At 37.3% G+C, this 19277-nt stretch overlaps 1 protein-coding gene across 3 annotated transcripts in view; it reads left to right on the top strand.

Annotated features, from left to right (window-relative positions):
* The window catches only part of LOC131678280 (ETV5-related protein Ets96B-like), a 74675-nt gene that overhangs the window by 11991 nt on the left and 43407 nt on the right, over positions 1-19277 (top strand). For 2 of the 3 annotated variants that reach the window (XM_058958316.1, XM_058958318.1), the window contains exons 2-3: positions 13410-13926; positions 14003-14161. In XM_058958316.1, coding sequence (XP_058814299.1) covers positions 13410-13926; positions 14003-14161 — 676 coding nt within the window. The remainder of the gene's footprint in view (positions 1-13409; positions 13927-14002; positions 14162-19277) is intronic. The other variant, XM_058958317.1, reaches the window with a different exon arrangement.

Raw genomic sequence — 19277 nt, 5'->3', positions numbered from 1 at the left:
TATTTTGAGAAAATTAACAAAAACCTCATCAAAAACACTAACTTTGAACTACTTTACAACTAAAAGGTAATTAAAACTAATTAACTGAAAGATATGAGAATACTAATCAATAGAAAATTTTCTCACCTTCCCATTGGAACTAAAAGATTTAAATTAAAAAGTATATTTTTCGAGTTAGAGGTATTTTAAGATAAATAAGTTTTTTACACAAAAAGTTCAATGACTCTGTAACGGTTGAGATTTGATGGTATGGGTAGAACGATTTTTTTCTCCAAGTATAACAGCCAATCACCCCTCGAGAGATTCTTAATCAGGAACCAAACACCCTGTATATCTGAAAAATTATGTGAAGAAGAACTGTGTAAAATATCAAAACAGCCCAATAGATTTTGGGTTATGTCGTAATTTTCCAAATATTCACTGTCATTCGCACAGTTTTTCATATTTCGCAATGAAAATTTAGGAAAATACTGTTTATTGCATTATTAGATAGAAATTAGTTTATTTAACGCACTGAATCGTCAAAAAAGTTTAAAAAATAGCTTTTCTGTCACCAATGAGCCATAAAAACCTCGAAAATGCTACGATATTTAATTTTAAATTGCGAATATAGCATATGATTACAAACAATTTTTATGATATTCGTGCTACGAAGATAAGCTAAAAGATAGTTTTCGACCATTGTTTGAAACTCACATTAATACGCTGTAGTAGGTATAATCGTGCATATGAAAATGAAATGTTAAACTTTTACTTATATGTATTCTTTGAATCTTGACTCATAGATTAAAACAAAATCACCTCCCTCTAGTATTAAATCTTCGCTGCTACAAAGTTGAAATCTCTGCCTCGCGTAAGAAAACCCCGCTAAACCGTGCTGAGAACTACCGAGACAAAATCAATCTTGCGACGGAAATCGTGCGCTCACCTCCGGCGGAAATTGTGTTTAACCTTAGTTACCTACACTCCTCTCGATGTCGCGGCCTTTTCCGCGTTATCGACGCAGTAGTGGAAAAAGTGTGATCGATATCGAGAAATCTTCGCAACCCGTCAGCTTGAATAGCTGCTGCTATAGATAGGTACCTACTAGATATTAAAGCTGGAAAAATAAAAATAAAGTCATCAGTCTATTTCGCTCAGTGGCTAAAATTGTCATCAACAGGGCAATTACCTAATGAGTTTGTGTCAACAAAAGGAGGAAAACGAAGACATCACATATTGTTTTACACATTGTCATCATGCTTCCCGGTGCTACCGGTTGGGTAAACATACAAGGGCATGAAAGTTAGCCGTTCGACGACCCAACACCGTGGCCAATTATGTTTACCGGAACAATTACATATCTATCAGAGAGAGAGGGGTGGGGAGGGTGTCCTTTGAGCCAACGTTGTGTAGGTGTGAATTGTTGCTTCCTTTGTCCTGGCTAGGATTCACACTTCTAGAATGACTGAGCTTCCCTGCTGGTTTCGATGATGATGTGCTAAAATTTTGTCATTCACTTGACACTATATCGACTGAATAAGTCAACGCAAAGTGTATATTCCCGCCGGGAGAGTGACCGATTCAACGATTTATCGACGGCAGGCTGTGGACAATAATGCCATTAGGTAATCAAGTTTTCATTGAGGATAAGATGTGCTACTTGTAGATGGCAAGTTAGTGTTACTAGACAGGTTAGAAGAAGGGGGACATGAGACAACAGACGAACGTATTGGTTGAAACGGTAACATTCTAGCTTTGCTGTGGAATATTGGAAAAGCTGCCAGTCTGAAAATGGCATGGTATCATATCTATTATAAAATTAATTTAAATTAGGCTAGAGCGGAGCAAAGCTGCGGTGATTAACATCTCATGATGTTACGGAAAATCTGCGATGTGAAATTTGAGAAGTAAACCATTTCAATTTTCTTTAAGTAGTTACAACATCTTCATTCTTTTCAAAATATCGAAAAAAATGGTTTAGCTGAAAGTAAAATCCCGGAGAATATTTTGCAAATCGAGGAAAAGATTTAAAAGTTACCGCAACAAGCCTTATTAGAAATTCTTAATACTTAATACTTAACTTCCTTCTTGTGTCCAAAATATTAATGCAAAACTTGGCATCAATTGGATAGGGCCTGGTATCACATATTGTGTTTGAAATTTGCATGAAATTATTTTGTACATTCATTTCCAGATACCACCGATATGTCTGAAGTGTACAACATTAAAATATAGCCAATGAAGTGTTCAATGTTTTTTCCCAAGGAAGTATTGTGCTAGAACTTTAAAATTGTTGAAACTTTATTTCCACCTACAAAATTACCAAATATGTTTGATTAATTCATCTGAACATACCAAAGCAAAAATTCAAAATCGGAAATTAATTCAGCTTGAAATAGGTCTTCTATGGGAAGCCTTCGATAAATAAAATGATATTTGGTATTGGAATTGAACCAAAAATATAACATTTTTCAAAAACAATCCAAAAGCAGAACCGGCGGATCCAGCGGGAGAGATCCTGAGAGTCCGAACCCCGCCTCCTTCTGATTTTTTTAACATGTTAACTCTTAAATTAGGTACAATTTTATATTAGTTTCAAACTCCAAATGATTCCAAACTAAATTTGACTACTAAAACTGATTTAAATTAAATAAGGTTGTTACGTAATATGAATTGTACAATGTTCATTTCAAAAATCGAAATTTGCAGACCCCACTGATGTTTTTTTTCTGGATCCGCCCTTATTCTTACAGCATTATCAGAACGTGCATCTACACGCTTCTCGTTCTCCAATTTTTGCACAGTTTATAACTTTCTATCACAGGTGCCTAGCTATTGAAACATTGAATGACAGAGTGAATTGCCTACCTGTTTAACTTGGAGGAAAACTCTCGCTTCCTCCTTAAGGTCTGGAATGAGTGAGATGTACCATTCTACCATCAAACCATCAGATCAGGTTAAAGCTTCTTTGCTCCCGTCGAATGCGTGTAAATGTTTCTGTTTACGGGTCCGCCCAACACTATTTTAGCTCTTCATTAACAGCAATAATATGAAAGTTAGCTGATCAATACATTCATTAATATTTAAGCCCACCTGCAACCACGGGTAATGCCTTGTACTGATCACAGAGGGGTAGCAGCAGCACTCCGCCATTATTCAAGCCGACGAAACCCATTCACAAATCAGGAGTTTATTATCGCCAGCAGCAATTATAAATCGTACAACCGCTTTCTCTATTCCAGACATGTTTTAAAAACTCGATCCAATCTTAAACGGAATCCAAAAAGCTTTTGGTCTTTTGTAAATGGAAAGCTCAAGGAGAATGGACTTCCTTCCAGTATGTTTCTGGCAGATGAATCTGAAAACACACCTCGTGATATCTGCGATCTGTTTGCGAAGCATTTTTCAAGTGTATTTAAAAAGGCTTCGGCCGCCCCAAATGAAATTGAACGCGGTATTCGCGATGTTCCATGTGATGTGTTGAACCTAAGTAACATTAGCTTTTCCGACGAAGATATTCTTGCGGCTATTGGAAAAATGAAGTCATCAACTTCAGCTGGACCAGATGGGATTCCTGCTATAATCCTGAAGAAATGTGCAAGCACACTGTGTGCTCCGTTGAAATTAGTCTTCAATCAATCGCTTTCCCAAGCAGTGTTTCCGCTGTGTTGGAAGAAATCGGTCATGTTTCCCGTTTTTAAAAAAGGTGATAAACAGGATGTGGCAAACTATCGTGGCATCACCTCTCTTTGCGCAGGATCGAAACTATTCGAGATTCTAGTAGGAAATGTACTATTCAGAGCAACTAAAACGTACACATCATCAGAACAACATGGCTTCTTCCCGGCTAGATCCACAACTACGAATTTAGCTCAGTTTACCTCGCACTGTATTAAACATATACAGTCTGGGGCACAAGTAGATGCTATCTATACGGATATCAAAGCGGCATTTGATCGCGTCGATCACTCTCTTCTGCTAGCGAAAATTGAGCGGCTTGGTGTATCTCGAAACTTCACGGAGTGGCTCAAGTCATATCTCGTTGGCCGATCCTTATCAGTAAAATTAGGAAACCATGAGTCATATAGCTTCATCAACATGTCGGGAGTCCCCCAGGGAAGCAATTTCGGACCCTTCCTTTTTGCCTTGTGCTTCAATGATGTTTGCTTTATTTTACCGCCGGGATGCAAACTAATTTACGCTGACGATCTGAAACTATTTCTCATCATACGTTCTATAGAAGACTACAGCGACACTTAGATGCTTTCTATTATTGCATGAAATTATTTTGTACACTCGAAAGAGTGTCAGTTGTAAGAGACCTTGGCGTGCTGCTGGATTCACAGCTGACCTTCAAAGATCATTATTCAAACATTATATCCCAAGCAAATAGAAACCTTGGGTTAATCATAAGAACCGCAAAAGAATTTACCGATCCGTACTGTTTGCGATCTCTGTACTTCTCTCTGGTCCGTTCTATTCTCGAAGCGTCAGCTGTCGTCTGGAGTCCTTATACGGGTGTTTGGACAAATAGAATTGAAGCAGTACAAGCTAGGTTCATTCGTTACGATCTCAAATCTTTATCATGGCAAAACCCACTGGAGCTACCACCATATGTCGATCGCTGCCGTTTGCTAGACATGGATACCCTTGCCAAAAGAAGAAATACATCTAGAGCTGTTTTTATTGGAAAGCTTCTAACTAGTAAGATAGATGCCCCAGATATATTATCACAGGTTAATGTTAACGTGCCCTTTAGATATTTAAGATTGCGAGACTTTTTAAGACTTGACTTTCAACGTACTGAATATGGCCAGAACGAGCCCATTAGGGCAATGTGCAATGTATTTAATAAGGTTTATGAATATTTCGACTTTTCTGTATCAAGTGATGTTTTTAGAGATAGGCTTATACGACTTACTTAGCATATGAGATAAAAATGAAGAATTATTTTAAGACTGATTGTTATTTAGTTAAGATAAATGTAATGTAATGTGAAACTTTGTTAACCATGTGTGTGCTAAAAGATAGTGAAGTTTTTACGCGCATTTGAAGATCCATCTTCAAATGAGCTTTTCCTCCTCCACCTTCATTAAGACCATTATAAGTCAGATGAAGAAAGAAGTTTAAATAAATAAATAAAATTCAATTCAGATACGAAAATTTTAAATAACGCATGTGGAATGTCTCTTCTTAAAATTTTCATCTTCAAACATCTATATTAAGTTAAATATTTTTTTAGATAGCCATGAATTTCCTTAATTATAGTGTATATAAAAGCTCTGGATTAAGCTCTGAATTAAATTGGAGTTGATGTAGTTTTCGAATTTTGGCCGCCTGCCAACCCATAGTTCAACGTTTCGGAGGGATACACCTCTCATCTTGAGGGTATGAACATTTGAAAATAGTTGTAGTTATCTCATAATACACCAAATTCTTTTTTTGCACGGGAGATGCGTTCCGTGCAAAAAAACGTGTAAAAAATCCGTGTTATTTGAGAAAACGTGCAAAAAAAATCTGATTTTTTTTATTAACAGCTATTTGGTTATGGTATTTAACAATGAATACTGTTGGACATTTTAAATGCACAAGTTTTTCAATTTTTCGAGGAGTTTTTTTTACAAAAATGTAAGTTTTTTTATTCGTTAAAAGAAGTTATTGCTCGTTGAAAAGCAATAGTTAATATGGAAAAATGTTTCAACTATTTAGAGTTTGTCAACTTTTTGTAGATTACACTGTGCTACAGTGATTTTGAACTTTTAAAATGAACTAGTATAGCAAATGCGATACAAAATAATGCACACACGAAAGCAAAAAGCAAAAAAAAACATTTTTTGGGACCTTCGCCACAACAAAATTAGCTACGTTGTCATTTTCAGCCGATTTTCGGTTTTGTAACATTTTTTGAACGAAGAAAACTATACATTTTGAACAGTATGCTGTCATATACAGTTTGGTAAGAAACATTGTTCGATTCTGGGACAACAATATCAAAATTGTCATTTTTTGCGATTTCTTCATGTAAATGGTTATCTTCTCATTAAAAGAATTTTCGTGAAAAGTAAAAAAATCATTTTGATACAAAGACACTCTTGCGCAATTGAAATGTCAGAAATTGTCAATTTTCAACGGCCTATTGATTGGCTTTTGCTTAATTAAATACTCTTTCCTGAAAAGTGGCAGCATTTGCCATTTTGCAATTTTGACAGACCCCTTCTTTGCATTTAGAATTTCCAAAACTGCACCTTGATTAAAAATTCTTTTCTGAAAAGTTGAAAAATTCGCTATTTTACACTTAGCGAATCTAGTTTTTTTAACGACTGCAACCTATGCCAAACTTTGCAAAATCGTACGAAATGGCGATTATCTGCTAATTAAACACCGATCTTCAGGAGGACGATAAAGTTTTGTGCATGTGCGTCTCAAAAAGTGTGATGTCCTCTAATTTGTCTTCTAAAAAGTATTCTCCTGCCAGCGCGTTTGAGTCGTCTATATCTATACTAAACCAATTTAGAATTAGAACCGCCTTTTGTCTTGTTCCTATTCTTCTCTTTCGTCTCATAGGTCTGAAGCGGATCAATCGACTTCGACTATTAATAAATATGATAAAAGATGCCAGCAGTATTGGCCCTTATTCGCAAATACTTTATTCACTCTTCTATATTTCCTCTCAATCTTTTAACAGAATTTGAAAATCTCTGTTCTGAATAGTCGATATTGGTAGTTTTTATGATGTACAATATATTAGGAAAATATGCTAGGGTAGTGACAATATTTTTAAGTTCCACAGATACAATCTCCCTTTATTGGGTACTTCAGAGTCATTCGCATCTGCTCTCGGAGACCACCAATCCTCCAAACGACTCAATCTGCTCGAACCCAATGCACATTTCAACCACTGAGCATTCAACTAGAACATATCACACCGAGGAAGCGATTTGTTATTTCCAAGAACCAAAGGTCGAGTGAAACAATCAACATTCTCGCAGGTGCCAGTCCTGCACACCTTCTTGGAACCAGCTAACATACCCAAGCTCGACAGCTAGCAGAAGTCACATATATCTCCACCCAAGCGAAGTGATCAATTCACTTGTAAGAAGGAGCACTCATCCACAAACCAGTCATGAACACATCCGTACCAACGAGAATGGATCATGCCAGACAAAGGCCACAGGTCCAGCACCAACTTGTCCCATCTCAGTAAAAAAATAGACTTGTGCCTGTCGTGTAAAAAATCCGTTGCTACATGTATTGCCTATGTATTTTCTTGTTAACGGTTTTCTGCGGATATGATTTTCTATAGACTCTTTGCGCCCGGTCTTGCGAGGTGCCGGGAATTACGTCCAGAAGGACTGTCAAAACGTTTTTTTCCTTTTTGGTTGCATTTTTCTACGATTCGCGGGTATAGAGAGTAGAGTCCAAAATTTTGTAATTCGATGGGATGTAGTTTGCTTCCATTGAGAGTAACGTTGGGAATATTGGATTGAGAAGGGATTCTCTGCATCAGTCTATATCAGCGGTTCTGAACCATTCTCGTTCCACGGGCCCCTTAGAAATCACCCTGCGATATTGTGGACTCCCACGGTTAAGCATTGCTATCAATATATCATTTTCAGTCTGTTAGGAAACAAGACATGATTTTTTATATCCACTCGGAAAAAATATTTTGCTTCGCGGACCCTCAGCAGCGACCTCTCGGCCCCTTTTCAATGAACCTTTCAATACCTAAAATTAGGGTTCTTCATTTGGGATGAACCATGAAAAATAAAAACCAAATATTGCCATACCCCAGCGCGAGTTCGTCGTGAGATAGCATAACATCGCGCGTGAATAATAGTTACAAGAGCCGGCTTGCTCATCATGACTGTATAAAGAAAGTATATATGCTTATATCGCGATTTAACCTCGATAATTATACTAAGATAGTAAGATAGTAATATTCAATCAAGTAACAACTTTTCCATTACGACAGATATCTTCGGACAGTTAAGACAATCGTATCATATTCTATATTATTGTTCTAAGATTTTCGACCTTTGTCGGAGTAAAGAAACTTGAAAGTTCCCTTCCCTTAAGGTGCATATCTTTAAGCCTAGAATTCCTAAATTAATACAACAAACGATAAATCTTCTTGAAATTCTCGGCAGCCGGCTGCCCAGAGCAATTATTAACTTATAACACTTCTGAGAGTCGCATAGGTTGTATCACTTACCAAAGTGAATCCAGATTTATGTAACTATGTATTTCCGTGAAAACCGTGGAGATGCAGAGGTATACATTAGGGTGGGGCATTGTTATATGGAAAAACGTAATCATTGCCACATCAACCGAGCACAGCACTTTTTTGGTTCGTTTTGGGGTCCCAAACAACTGTGCAAAATTTGGGGTCGATTGGTATTGACTCGGCGTAGCGCATTGCGTTTAAAATTTGTATGGAGATTAGTATGGGAAAACCTACATTTTTGCATTTTTAATTCTACAGACTACAATTCTTCCTGTAGTGTGCCAACAAATAGATAGAAGTATAGTCCAGGATATGCTGAACAACTTTGCCGAAGGATGTATGGTGTTAGGATGTATCCCCCCTCACCCCTCACTACGCCATATTGCTCAACTACCAATGCTCATGAAATTGATCTAAGGCTTTTGAATAATTCATTCAAACATACCAATGTGGTAAAACTAAAAAATATAATGTTATTTCGGAATGCCATATGAAATACCATTGGTACACCCGCAGTGTTGTCAATAAAAATGATTTTTGGCATTTAATTCGATGTATCGAACTTTGAACAGCTATAGCATGGCTTAGAGACATTCTAACACCATACATCCTTCGGCAAAGTTGTTCAGCATATCCTGGACTACACTTCTATCTATTTGTTTGCATACTAAAGGACGAATTGTAGTCTGTAGAATAAAAATTGAAAAATGTTGGTTTTCCCATACTAATCTCCATACAAATTTTAAACGCAATGCGCTACGCCGAGTCAACACCAATCGACCCCAAATTTTGCACAGTTGTTTGGGACCCCAAAAGGAACCAAAAAAGTGCTGTGCTGAAAAAACGATCACTTTGCCCCACCCTAGTATACATGGTCTCCATAACAACGGTTATCACACTAACATTCCTTTCCTTCCCCGATGACTGTAAGGACGTGGCCGGCGCCGTTATTGACACTTCAAAATTTGAAACTCTCGAAACGTGCACACTGAGGATGGGAAGCTACTCCCAGGCTCCATTCGTTGGTTCTTTGTGCAATTTCGCTTGTTCTGGTCAATCACGGAGTAACAACTACGAATTGTACGGTCATCATGCTCATGCTCATGCTCATTTTTGTCGCTAAAAGGTATGTAATCCCTTATTCAAGAATCCCGTTTAAAAGAGTTTATGTCGTTAAACAAATATTTCATTATTACTTTTTTTATTTTCTTGTATAGTGCTGAGGAAGAATTAGAGAAAGAAATACCTACCACAACATTATGTATTGAATTTTACATAATTATTTATTTATTTTTATATTTTACATTTCTCTTAAAACTATCTTCATGCATGCTATTTTGTATTATTTCTATACAAGGAAAATATTTTTGGTTCATCTTCTGTTCTGAATTAGAATACCTTTTCGTCTCTACTTTGCCCCCAGGAATAGGCACAAAACTGTGGAATTTTTGAGTCCCAGATATTGTTTTGGCGTTATTATACAGCTCTTAGAGTTCTTCTGACATTTTGTTGTGATGTTCTGTAAATATGTAGCAGAAAATTAATTTTGTGATTTTTTTATAAGTTTGTTCAACTGTCCAGTTAGTGATCATTCATAAACGACGTAGCATTATATGGGGGAGGGTGGAGTTTTGTATTTTGTGATGATGTGTGACGACAGGGGGTAGGGGGTCATATCATGCTTCGTAGCTGTATTAAAGGAGAATAACTAACATCGTTTTTATTTTTTTTTTTTAATTTGCGGGTCAAGGGGGGGGGGAGCATTACCGTCAAGCTACGTAATTACCAGGGGGAGTGTTTAGAGGTTTGTGACGAAATGCTACGATGGGGGAGGGGGTGTAAAAAATCACTCAAAAAATGCTACGTCATTTATGGATCGTCCCTTATATAACTCTTGGGGACTTGTTATGGTATTTCTATAGTCGCGAGCAAGACTAGCTTTTTTGCCATTCGCTTGAGAGTGCCAGCAATAGCATCACAGGGTCCTTTTCCATGGGATGCTGCAACAAAATGCCATTCTGCGCTTAATGTTGGAGAGAGAATCGGCAAACATCGAAAACGAAAAAAAAACAGTTTTTTCTACACCGAGTGTTAGATCTTCATAAAAATCAATCAGCAGTCCTGTAACAACATTTTACATCAGCTGATTGATTTTTTTGAAGATCTAACACTCTATGTGGAAAAAAACTGCTTTTTTCGTTTTCGATTTTGGCCCATTCTCTCTCCAACCTTAACTCATACTGTGACTGGAATCTGCACAAGCTTGCAAAGTTTTTCTTATTTTTGTATTGTGCTGCTGCTCCATCAGACATAAAATAAATTTTACAAAAGTTTGTCAATTGTTTCATAAAATTTATCAGTTTTGAGAGGAATAAATGAACTGCAGTCTTCAAGTCTTCCAGTCTTCTTGTCTTCCAGTCTTCCAATCTTCCAGTCTTTCGATCTTCCAATCTTCCAGTCTTCATTTAAGTTTGTTATGAATATATACCAAATTCGTTACTGATACTTTTTGCATGTATCAGGCAAGTAGCAGCTGGGAAAATGGATTCTGAGATGATCATGGCTTTCATTGGTTTAGTTTTCGATAAAAATACACTGAAGAAAAAAAAAATCAAAATGCCCAACGTGAATTTTTGACGGTAGGTAGGAAACATAATTATCTATCTTGAAACAAAATTTCATCCAAATCAAAAGTGGGGTTTTTTTTTGCAAATCGACTTTAAATTTTTAAAATCGATTTTTTTTAGTGTAGGAGTCAATGAAATTTTTTTTAAATATATTTATTCGAAAATTTGACTACTTTTGTAAAAACCACTCCAACAATATTTTTTTGTAGGATTTGTCATTTTTAGACTATAGTCATTTGAAAAAAAATGGTAAAAAAGTTGGCGCGAAATTCGTCATGTATAGTATTCGCTCAAATTTTGAAAACTTTTTCCGAAGCCCGGAGGGCCGAGTCTCATATACTAATCGATTCAGCTCGACAAATTGAGACAATATACAAAATGTCATGTAATTATCTCAGCAATGGCTCAATCGATCTTAACGAAACTAGTTTCAAATGAAAGGCCTAACGTTACCATTTGACACTATTATTTTTGTTTTTCGATATGTTGTTTACTTTCTGCGATATGGGTAATCTTGTCAAGACAAAACGGGTTTTAAGCGAATAACTTTCGAACAAAGCAATCAGATTGCACAAAACATATAGAAATAAAAAGCTTATAAAAATACCTTTCTAGCAAGCTATAGATTGTCGAAATCCGTTCACGAGCGGCGGAGATATTAAACATTTTGTATTTTTATTCCTCGCTTACCAATTTTCACTACATAAAAGGAGACCTTTTTATACAGAGTATTGCTTTACTGGTGTTTTAGAGGCAAAACAAAACCGATTTTGAATATCAGGGTATGAAAACACATCTACGTGATTCAAAGAATTCGATATTGAACAAAATTTGTGAATAAATTGTGAATAAATTAATTATTTTTCAAAAATAATATGTAAGTTCATTTCAAAGACAAAATAATGTGTTTATAGTGAATTTTTTTCAAGAGTTAATGTATTTATCCCTTGGATTGGGCGTTGCATTCAATCTTGAATCAGTTACGATCAATTGAAAATAGAATTGAATTGAGTAGTTTTTCGGCAATCGTGATCACGGAAAAACCATTTTTAGTAAAACGACATTTCGAAAAAATCGAGTTTAAAATTTCAAATTCCCGCTGCTATTGGTAGACGAAGCGCGCTTGGAAGCGCTGTAAGTTTCGATCTATTTCTTGGATCTTTATAAAAATTTGGGAAACCATTCGCAACGAGTTGTACTTTCAGATAAAGTAATAAAAAAAATCAATTCCATGAAAAATGAAAAAGTAGTTAACCCCTTAATAAAAATATGCTTAGTTGCTAAATTAGACAATATCTTCCCACAAACTGAGTGTTATTGGATTCTGAGATAATTATGACTTTCATTGGTTTAGTTTTCGATAAAAATACACTGAAGAAAAAAAATCAGTTTGGACAAGGAAAAGTTTTTTCAAATAACTTTTTTTCCTCAAAAGTGCCCAACTTGTATTTTTGACGATAGGTAGGGAACATAATTATCTATCTTGGAACAAAATTTCATCCAAATCAAAAATGGGGTTTTTTGTAAATCGATTTTAAATTTTTTAAATCGATTTTTTTCAGTGTAGGAGTCAATGAAGATTTTTTTCAATATTTTTATTCGAAAATTCGATTAATTTTGTGAAAACCACTCCTACAACATTGTTTTGTAGGATTTGTCATTTTTAGCCTACAGCCATTTGAAAAAAATTGTTTGACCCTTTTCAAAAGACAGTCTAGACCATTTTTGGAAAAACAAAATATGCAAAGTGGCTTTTTGTGACAAAGTCTTCATGTACAGAAAGTTTCATTAGAATCTGAGAGGGTGCTGCCAACTCTGAATACGATTTGGCGCGAAATTCGTCACATTTATTTTGTAAGAAATGTAAAAAGCCATAATACTTATTGAAACGGTATGTGTGTGTACTAGACAAACGCGACCGCCGAAATATTTATAATGACTTAGAGGTTGATGACATAAAAGGAATTTCTAATGTCACAATGGTCTTGTTGTTATTTCCAATACTGTGTTTCAGAAAACAGATCAGTAATAATTCGAAACAAGAGCCAATTTTCTGAGGCCGCAACTATCACGCGTTTAAGTAACGAGAACGTGTTGTTTCTACTTATTTTATCATATCACCGATGTAAAAATTTATGACTTATCGCAATTTTATCGTTCGTACGTCCTTTAATTTTCAAGCATAAACAAGAAACAGAAAACGTAAGACTAGCTGTAGACACAACCATGAGTAAAATCACGGTCTTGACGCGTTTACGAATATTAAATGAAGGTCGGCCTGTTCTCGTGGCTCCCCTCCAAGATGATCTAAATAGTAAAGTAGAGCATGTCAAACTTTACGAGATCAACAGAAAAATTAATAGACTACTCGCTAATAGCAATATTAAATTCTCAGACCGTCTAACCCCTCACAGGGAACCCACCTGGTGATGCGGTAACCTTTCAACTGACAATATGCCACAGAAAAGAAACCATCTTTTGATAAATGATAAACTTGATTGAACTCAGAGCAATTGCTTTTTCTCTTTCTTCTACTATCGGATGATGTTCGCCTGTAAAAAAAATCCCGGGCACAGCAGGAGACCACAGCCACATCATCTTTAGTCCTAGACGCGTCGCCGACCTCGTCAAAGTCCTCCCCCACGACGGTAGTGCTCGCTGCCGGCGGGGGTGACAATCGAACAAACGGTAGCTCCCTGCTAGTCAGCAACAGCATCAACAACAACAACAATAACAGCGATGAAGCACAAGCAAATGACTTTCTCTCCACCTCCCTATCTTCGCCGGCATCGGCTGCTTATCTTCTGCAGCATCACCACACCCACCATCTACACCATCACAGTCAGCATCAGCAGCTTCAGCAAAACCATGTCCACAGTCATCATCTCAGTAGCAGTGACCATCAGCCTCACCAACAACAACAACATCCTCACCATGGGAACAACAGCAATAATGTTACCGCCAATGATAGCGCCACTAGTAGCAGTAGTAGTAGCAAACGAACCATAGCATCTTCACCCGTAATCGGTTCCGGAACAGGCACAGCGCCAGTTACCACGTTGCCCCATGTGAACCCGTTTCATCACAACAACGGTAAAGTACCAAACAAAGCTGATCGAGTATCCTCATTACCAATATCGTAATCGAATTCGAATCCCCTTCCCCGCAGATTACTACACCGAGTATCGCCTGGGTAGCGAATATCGGCATCACCACCACCACCACCCGCATGCTCATCCACGGGACCTATGGACGGCGGCAGCCGCCGCTATCACACACGACGGGATTCTGGACGAGAACTGCGATAGCTACGGCTTGAGGCATACCGGTAAGTTTTCTCTGTCAGTCGATAGGAAATGTTAATAAAGCGCAACCGTCGGAGAAAGAGAGCTAAAATATTTGCTCGAACATATTTCGCCAGTTTTCACTGCAAACGTCAATATTTGCCCGAGTACATATTACCAACGGACGGAGCAGGCTGTGAGCTCTGAAAGGTATCGACACGAGTCGATACAGAAATGAACAAATATTTACACAAAACATTAATGTTTCTATCGAACTTGTTGCCTTCGGGGGTGTAATAATGTTAAATTGTGCTGAGTTTATTCGAAAGAATCCCGACGGTCGTGCGCTCATTGCTTGAATCTTTCGCTATGGCAGATAAAGTACTTACTATTGCATCTTTCATGTGCAGGTTTGATGAGAAACGAAAATTATAGCTATTATGAGCAAATATTTAGATTTCCAATAACGTTATTCAGCTGTGTTGGTATTGATCGAATTCGACTTTTAATTTTGTAGATGTACCAAAGACTTAAGAGGAGGTTTAGAGATAATTTGATTCATTATATTCATTAGATTCATTAGATTCATTAGATTCATTAGATTCATTAGATTCATTAGATTCATTAGATTCATTAGATTCATTAGATTCATTAGATTCATTAGATTCATTAGATTCATTAGATTCATTAGATTCATTAGATTCATTAGATTCATTAGATTCATTTGATTTATTTGATTTATTTGATTCATTTGGATTCATTTGGATTCATTTGGATTCATTTGGATTCACTTGGATTCATTTGGATTCATTTGGATTCATTTGGATTTATTTGATTCATTTGATTCATTTAGTTCATTTCTTTAATTTTTTTCATTTCAGTCATTCCACTTATTTGTTTTATTCAATTTCGAATCAATTTAATGTATTCTATTGATCAAAAACTAATTTTGAAACATTGCCTAATTTTCCATTTAATGAGCTAATCTAATTATGTATTTCATTGATTTGCTTTATAATAATTGTTCTATTCATTTTATGAATTTGAAAACATTTTTCGCTTTATTTTTTTATTTCGTTTGTTTTATTAATTTTCTATAATGTATTCAGCTTATTCAAGGTTTTATTCGTGCAGGACTAGAATCTGTTGTGTGCCAACTTCGCATGAGTTTTGCAAATTAATAATTGATTTAACAGAGATATGTGTAAGAAATGTCTCAACTCACTGCTAAGTGGATTAAGTTGATATTTTTTTCCTTCGTATTCCACAAATTATCACTTTGCGCCGCGTTCCATGCAAAATGGTAGAACATGGCTCGTCGTCGAAGACTCCGAGTTCCCGTTTAAAATCATACACATTGAACTAGGTCGGAGCATGCAAATTGCTGCGACAAGCCTTATATGAAGGATTGCCGCGTCGATATGCCTGCTCATAAAGTTGAGATCGACGGTGTAATCATCGATTTGATTTTGTCATGCTGTGATCTACTGAAGCACGGAGTTGCCTGTTCCAAGGATCTCTTGCTCTAGTGAGCGAATATTTTGAATGGCAATCGCACTGGAGTGGATAAATTGATGAAATAAATACTGAAAAGGCTAGGCTATTCACCACGACAAATCATTATACGTTATTGACTCAGGAATAGTGTGACTTTCATATAATCCCTTGTAGAGGTTTAAAATTTTCTCATAAGAGGCCACATAATATATCAGCTCGGGGATGCTCTGGCCGGAAGCCGAAACAAACAGCTTCTGCTTTTATAAATTTGAGATCAAACAAGACGTTTGCACCTCTTTGATGAACACCAGAAACCTCATGTGACATTTCAACCAGAGGTTTACCTTAATGCTTTGCCCTAAGTTAGGCGTCGGCTAGTTTGTGATATTGTGGAACTCCTGCCGATATCGCATCGAGGAGACTTCCATTCTCGCGGTACGGCATGGGGTTGTTTTCTCGGTGATAATTGATGAGCTTACTCCACGACCTTTAGTGCAGCTTTAAGAAGGGAGCCTGCTTTACCGACCATGACCACATATCTGCGCCACTTGTGTTTCTGTGGAACTGAAAAATTTACACTTTACATGCCTACATGAATAACATTTAGATTCAGTTACTTTTTAGCGACGCTACTTTTTTCGAATTTGAAACAGGTAGATACTGGATTTTTTTTTTCAACAATAAATTAACATGGTATCCTCAATTTGCTAGATTATAGTCTCTCTTCTATGAACTATCGAGTTCTGTCTACTTGCGCGTGATGCAATGAACTAATTATGTCAGCACACAGCGAAAAACAGAAACTATTTAGAATTTAGCTTATGGGGCATTCTTGAAAAAACATATTTTCCAATATTTTTCGTTTGTGGTAAATATTTGGAAAATTTTATAAGAGGCCATTGTAATTATTTTCGGCCAAATAGTTGAAAAAATACCATTCAGTATGTCTATTAATTTTCTCCGAACAAAACACGCCGGGTGCCATGGTATCTAGGCTTCGAAATATATTGCAGTTTCTCAACCAAGAATTGATCCACTGGATTCTTGCTCCCAAGTCGTAAGAGGCGACCTAAACAGGACTACTCAAGTCAAGGTGTTTCTCTGTGCCAAGCACTAAATGGCTGGCAGGACTAAAATATACCAGTCGCGCACGGAGTATCGTGAGTGTAAGACCCACTGTGTTAAGTGAATTTTTGACACAGTTTACGGTTGTTTCATTGTAAATCTTCAAATTCAAATGATGGTCATATTCCTAAAACCCTTTTTGTGGTTCGCTATAAGCGATAATAAGACAACCTGTTTGGTATCTTCTAGTTTCTGTACAACAAGTGCTGATGATGAAATGTGTAGTGCTGTGATCGAGTATGGTTAGAGTAGCAAAAATTAATCTTCAGTATAAACGTACCGCAACGCCTTGTGCAGGAAGGAAAAGCTTCCATGGCTTTGATTCAAGAACCGTATTTCCACAAAGCAATATTCTATGTTGGAAAGCTACTTAACCCCGTCTTCGTAGCTTTCAACAAAAATGGCAGGACTAATCCACGTGAAATGCCTCGTGCATGTATACTTGCGAATAGTGTCTTATATCCAACCTCACAACTCGCGATAGTTGTGCTGTCACGGTAAATATGACTGTTGGCAACATAAACAAGAAATACGTCTATTGTTCGGCATACTTGCCGCATAGTGAACCATCACCTTCTGATGATTTCAAAAGGGTTGTATCATACTGTGGAAAAAATGGGTTTCCTCTCATAATCGGCAGTGACGCAAATGCCCACCACATAATTTGGGGCTGCTCAGTTATCAATTTTAGAGGCATTTAATGGAATACTTAAGAAGTAATAATATACTAATACTTAATGAAGGAAATCGCCCAACATTTGCACGATCTGGTGGAGCTGAGGTGATCGATGTAACTTTCTACTCTGGCGGTATTAGGCATCAGTTGGCAAACTTGCCTGTACCAAACGAACTCAAACCGTCGTTATCCGACCATGAGGACATCGTCTTTGAACATTTAATCATCTCGCCAGATGTCGTCACATATCGTAATCCCAAATCTATGAACTGGGTCCCTTACGAAGAAGGCGTGGCGACTAGGTGCCATGGGTATCTTCTAACGATTGAATCTCCAAGTGACTTGGATGAGGTCGTGGATAAAACAAACAAAAGCATACAGAAATGCCCTTCAATCCTTTGAGCGAAGCGGTTGGAAAAGCCCCTGTACAAATGTCTCAAATCTTAACGACTTTAGTAAATAAGTTACCTTGTAGAATTGTGACAAACAAATCGATCAAATGGGCGATTGAAAGTTTTGATTCGTATAAGTCTGCGGGTAAAGATGGAATCATTCCAGTTCTACTTCAAAGAGGATATTTTGAAAACAGTTCCTACTTGTAGTCTTGCAACAGGAAGCATCCCATTAGCCTGGCGGGAGATAACTGTAAACTCCATTCCCAAAGGTGGCTGCGTCACTTATGGGGAGGCAAAGATCTTTAGACCGATCAGTATGACCTCATCCCTACTCACATCAGTGGAGCGTTTAATCGACCACTGCATTCGGGATGTTAGCTTAGGCGAGCACTTGCTGCTTGCAATGCAACATGCATATCAGCGGGGGAAGACTACCACCCTGTTGCACAATGTTGTCTACAACAATGAAAAAGATTTTTCACAAAAGTAATCAAGATTAGGAGTTTCTCTCGATATTGAAGGTGCTTTTGACAACGTGTCTTTCGAATCGATTTTGGAAGCAACACGAGGTCATGGAATACCTTCATATATCATGAATTGGATACACGCAATGCTTAGCAACCGGCATCCGTGCTCATCGTTAAGACAAGTAGAGATAAGGAAACTGAGTGTCTGCGGATGTCCTCAAGGTGGTATGCTGTCACCACTTCCATGGAACCTTGTCGCCGATGGCTTGTTGAGGAAACTGGATGAGCTTGGGTTTCCGACGTATGGTTTCGCTGATGATTATCACATAATGATCACCGGTATTTGCATTAACACACTTTTTGATTTGATGCAACAAGCCTTATGTGTTGTTGAGCAATGGTGTCTTCATGTTTAACAATCAGTTAATCCAAATAAAACATCAATGGTGCCTTTCACGCAACGAAGTATTACAACCGCAGCTCGTGCATTGCAGTTTTTTGACGCTGAAATTATTATCGCAGATCAAGTTAAATTCGTTGCGGTACTCAAAACTTAATTGGACAGCTCACATCGATTTCAGAATTAAGAAAGCTTGCATGGCCTTCGGCCAATATAGACGGACTTTCGGCAAATCTTAGGGACTCAAAAACCCAAGTACATTCAGTGGATCTACACAACACGGGTGCCTTGTTTGATGACAGAAAGGAGAAGCCATGACAATCCAATCAAAGTTAAACCATCTTCAGAGGATGGTCTTTATGGCGATGACTGGTGCGTTCTCGACAACACCTACTGCTGCTCTAGAACATAAAAACACTATATGTGTTTCTGAAACAAGAAGCACTTTCGCGTGCATACCGTCTTAAGGTTACTGGGCTCTGGACCAGTAACCCAATAGATCTAAACACATGAGACTGTGGCCCCAAATGGTTACTTGGGATAAGTATACACTTGCTCTCAGTGACCTTACACTCACACGTAGTTTTCCTTTTAAAACTC

The sequence above is a fragment of the Topomyia yanbarensis genome, chromosome 2, assembly GCF_030247195.1.
Source record: "Topomyia yanbarensis strain Yona2022 chromosome 2, ASM3024719v1, whole genome shotgun sequence".
NCBI classification, from domain to species: Eukaryota; Metazoa; Arthropoda; class Insecta; order Diptera; family Culicidae; genus Topomyia; species Topomyia yanbarensis.
This window is presented reverse-complemented; position numbering and strand designations above follow the sequence as displayed.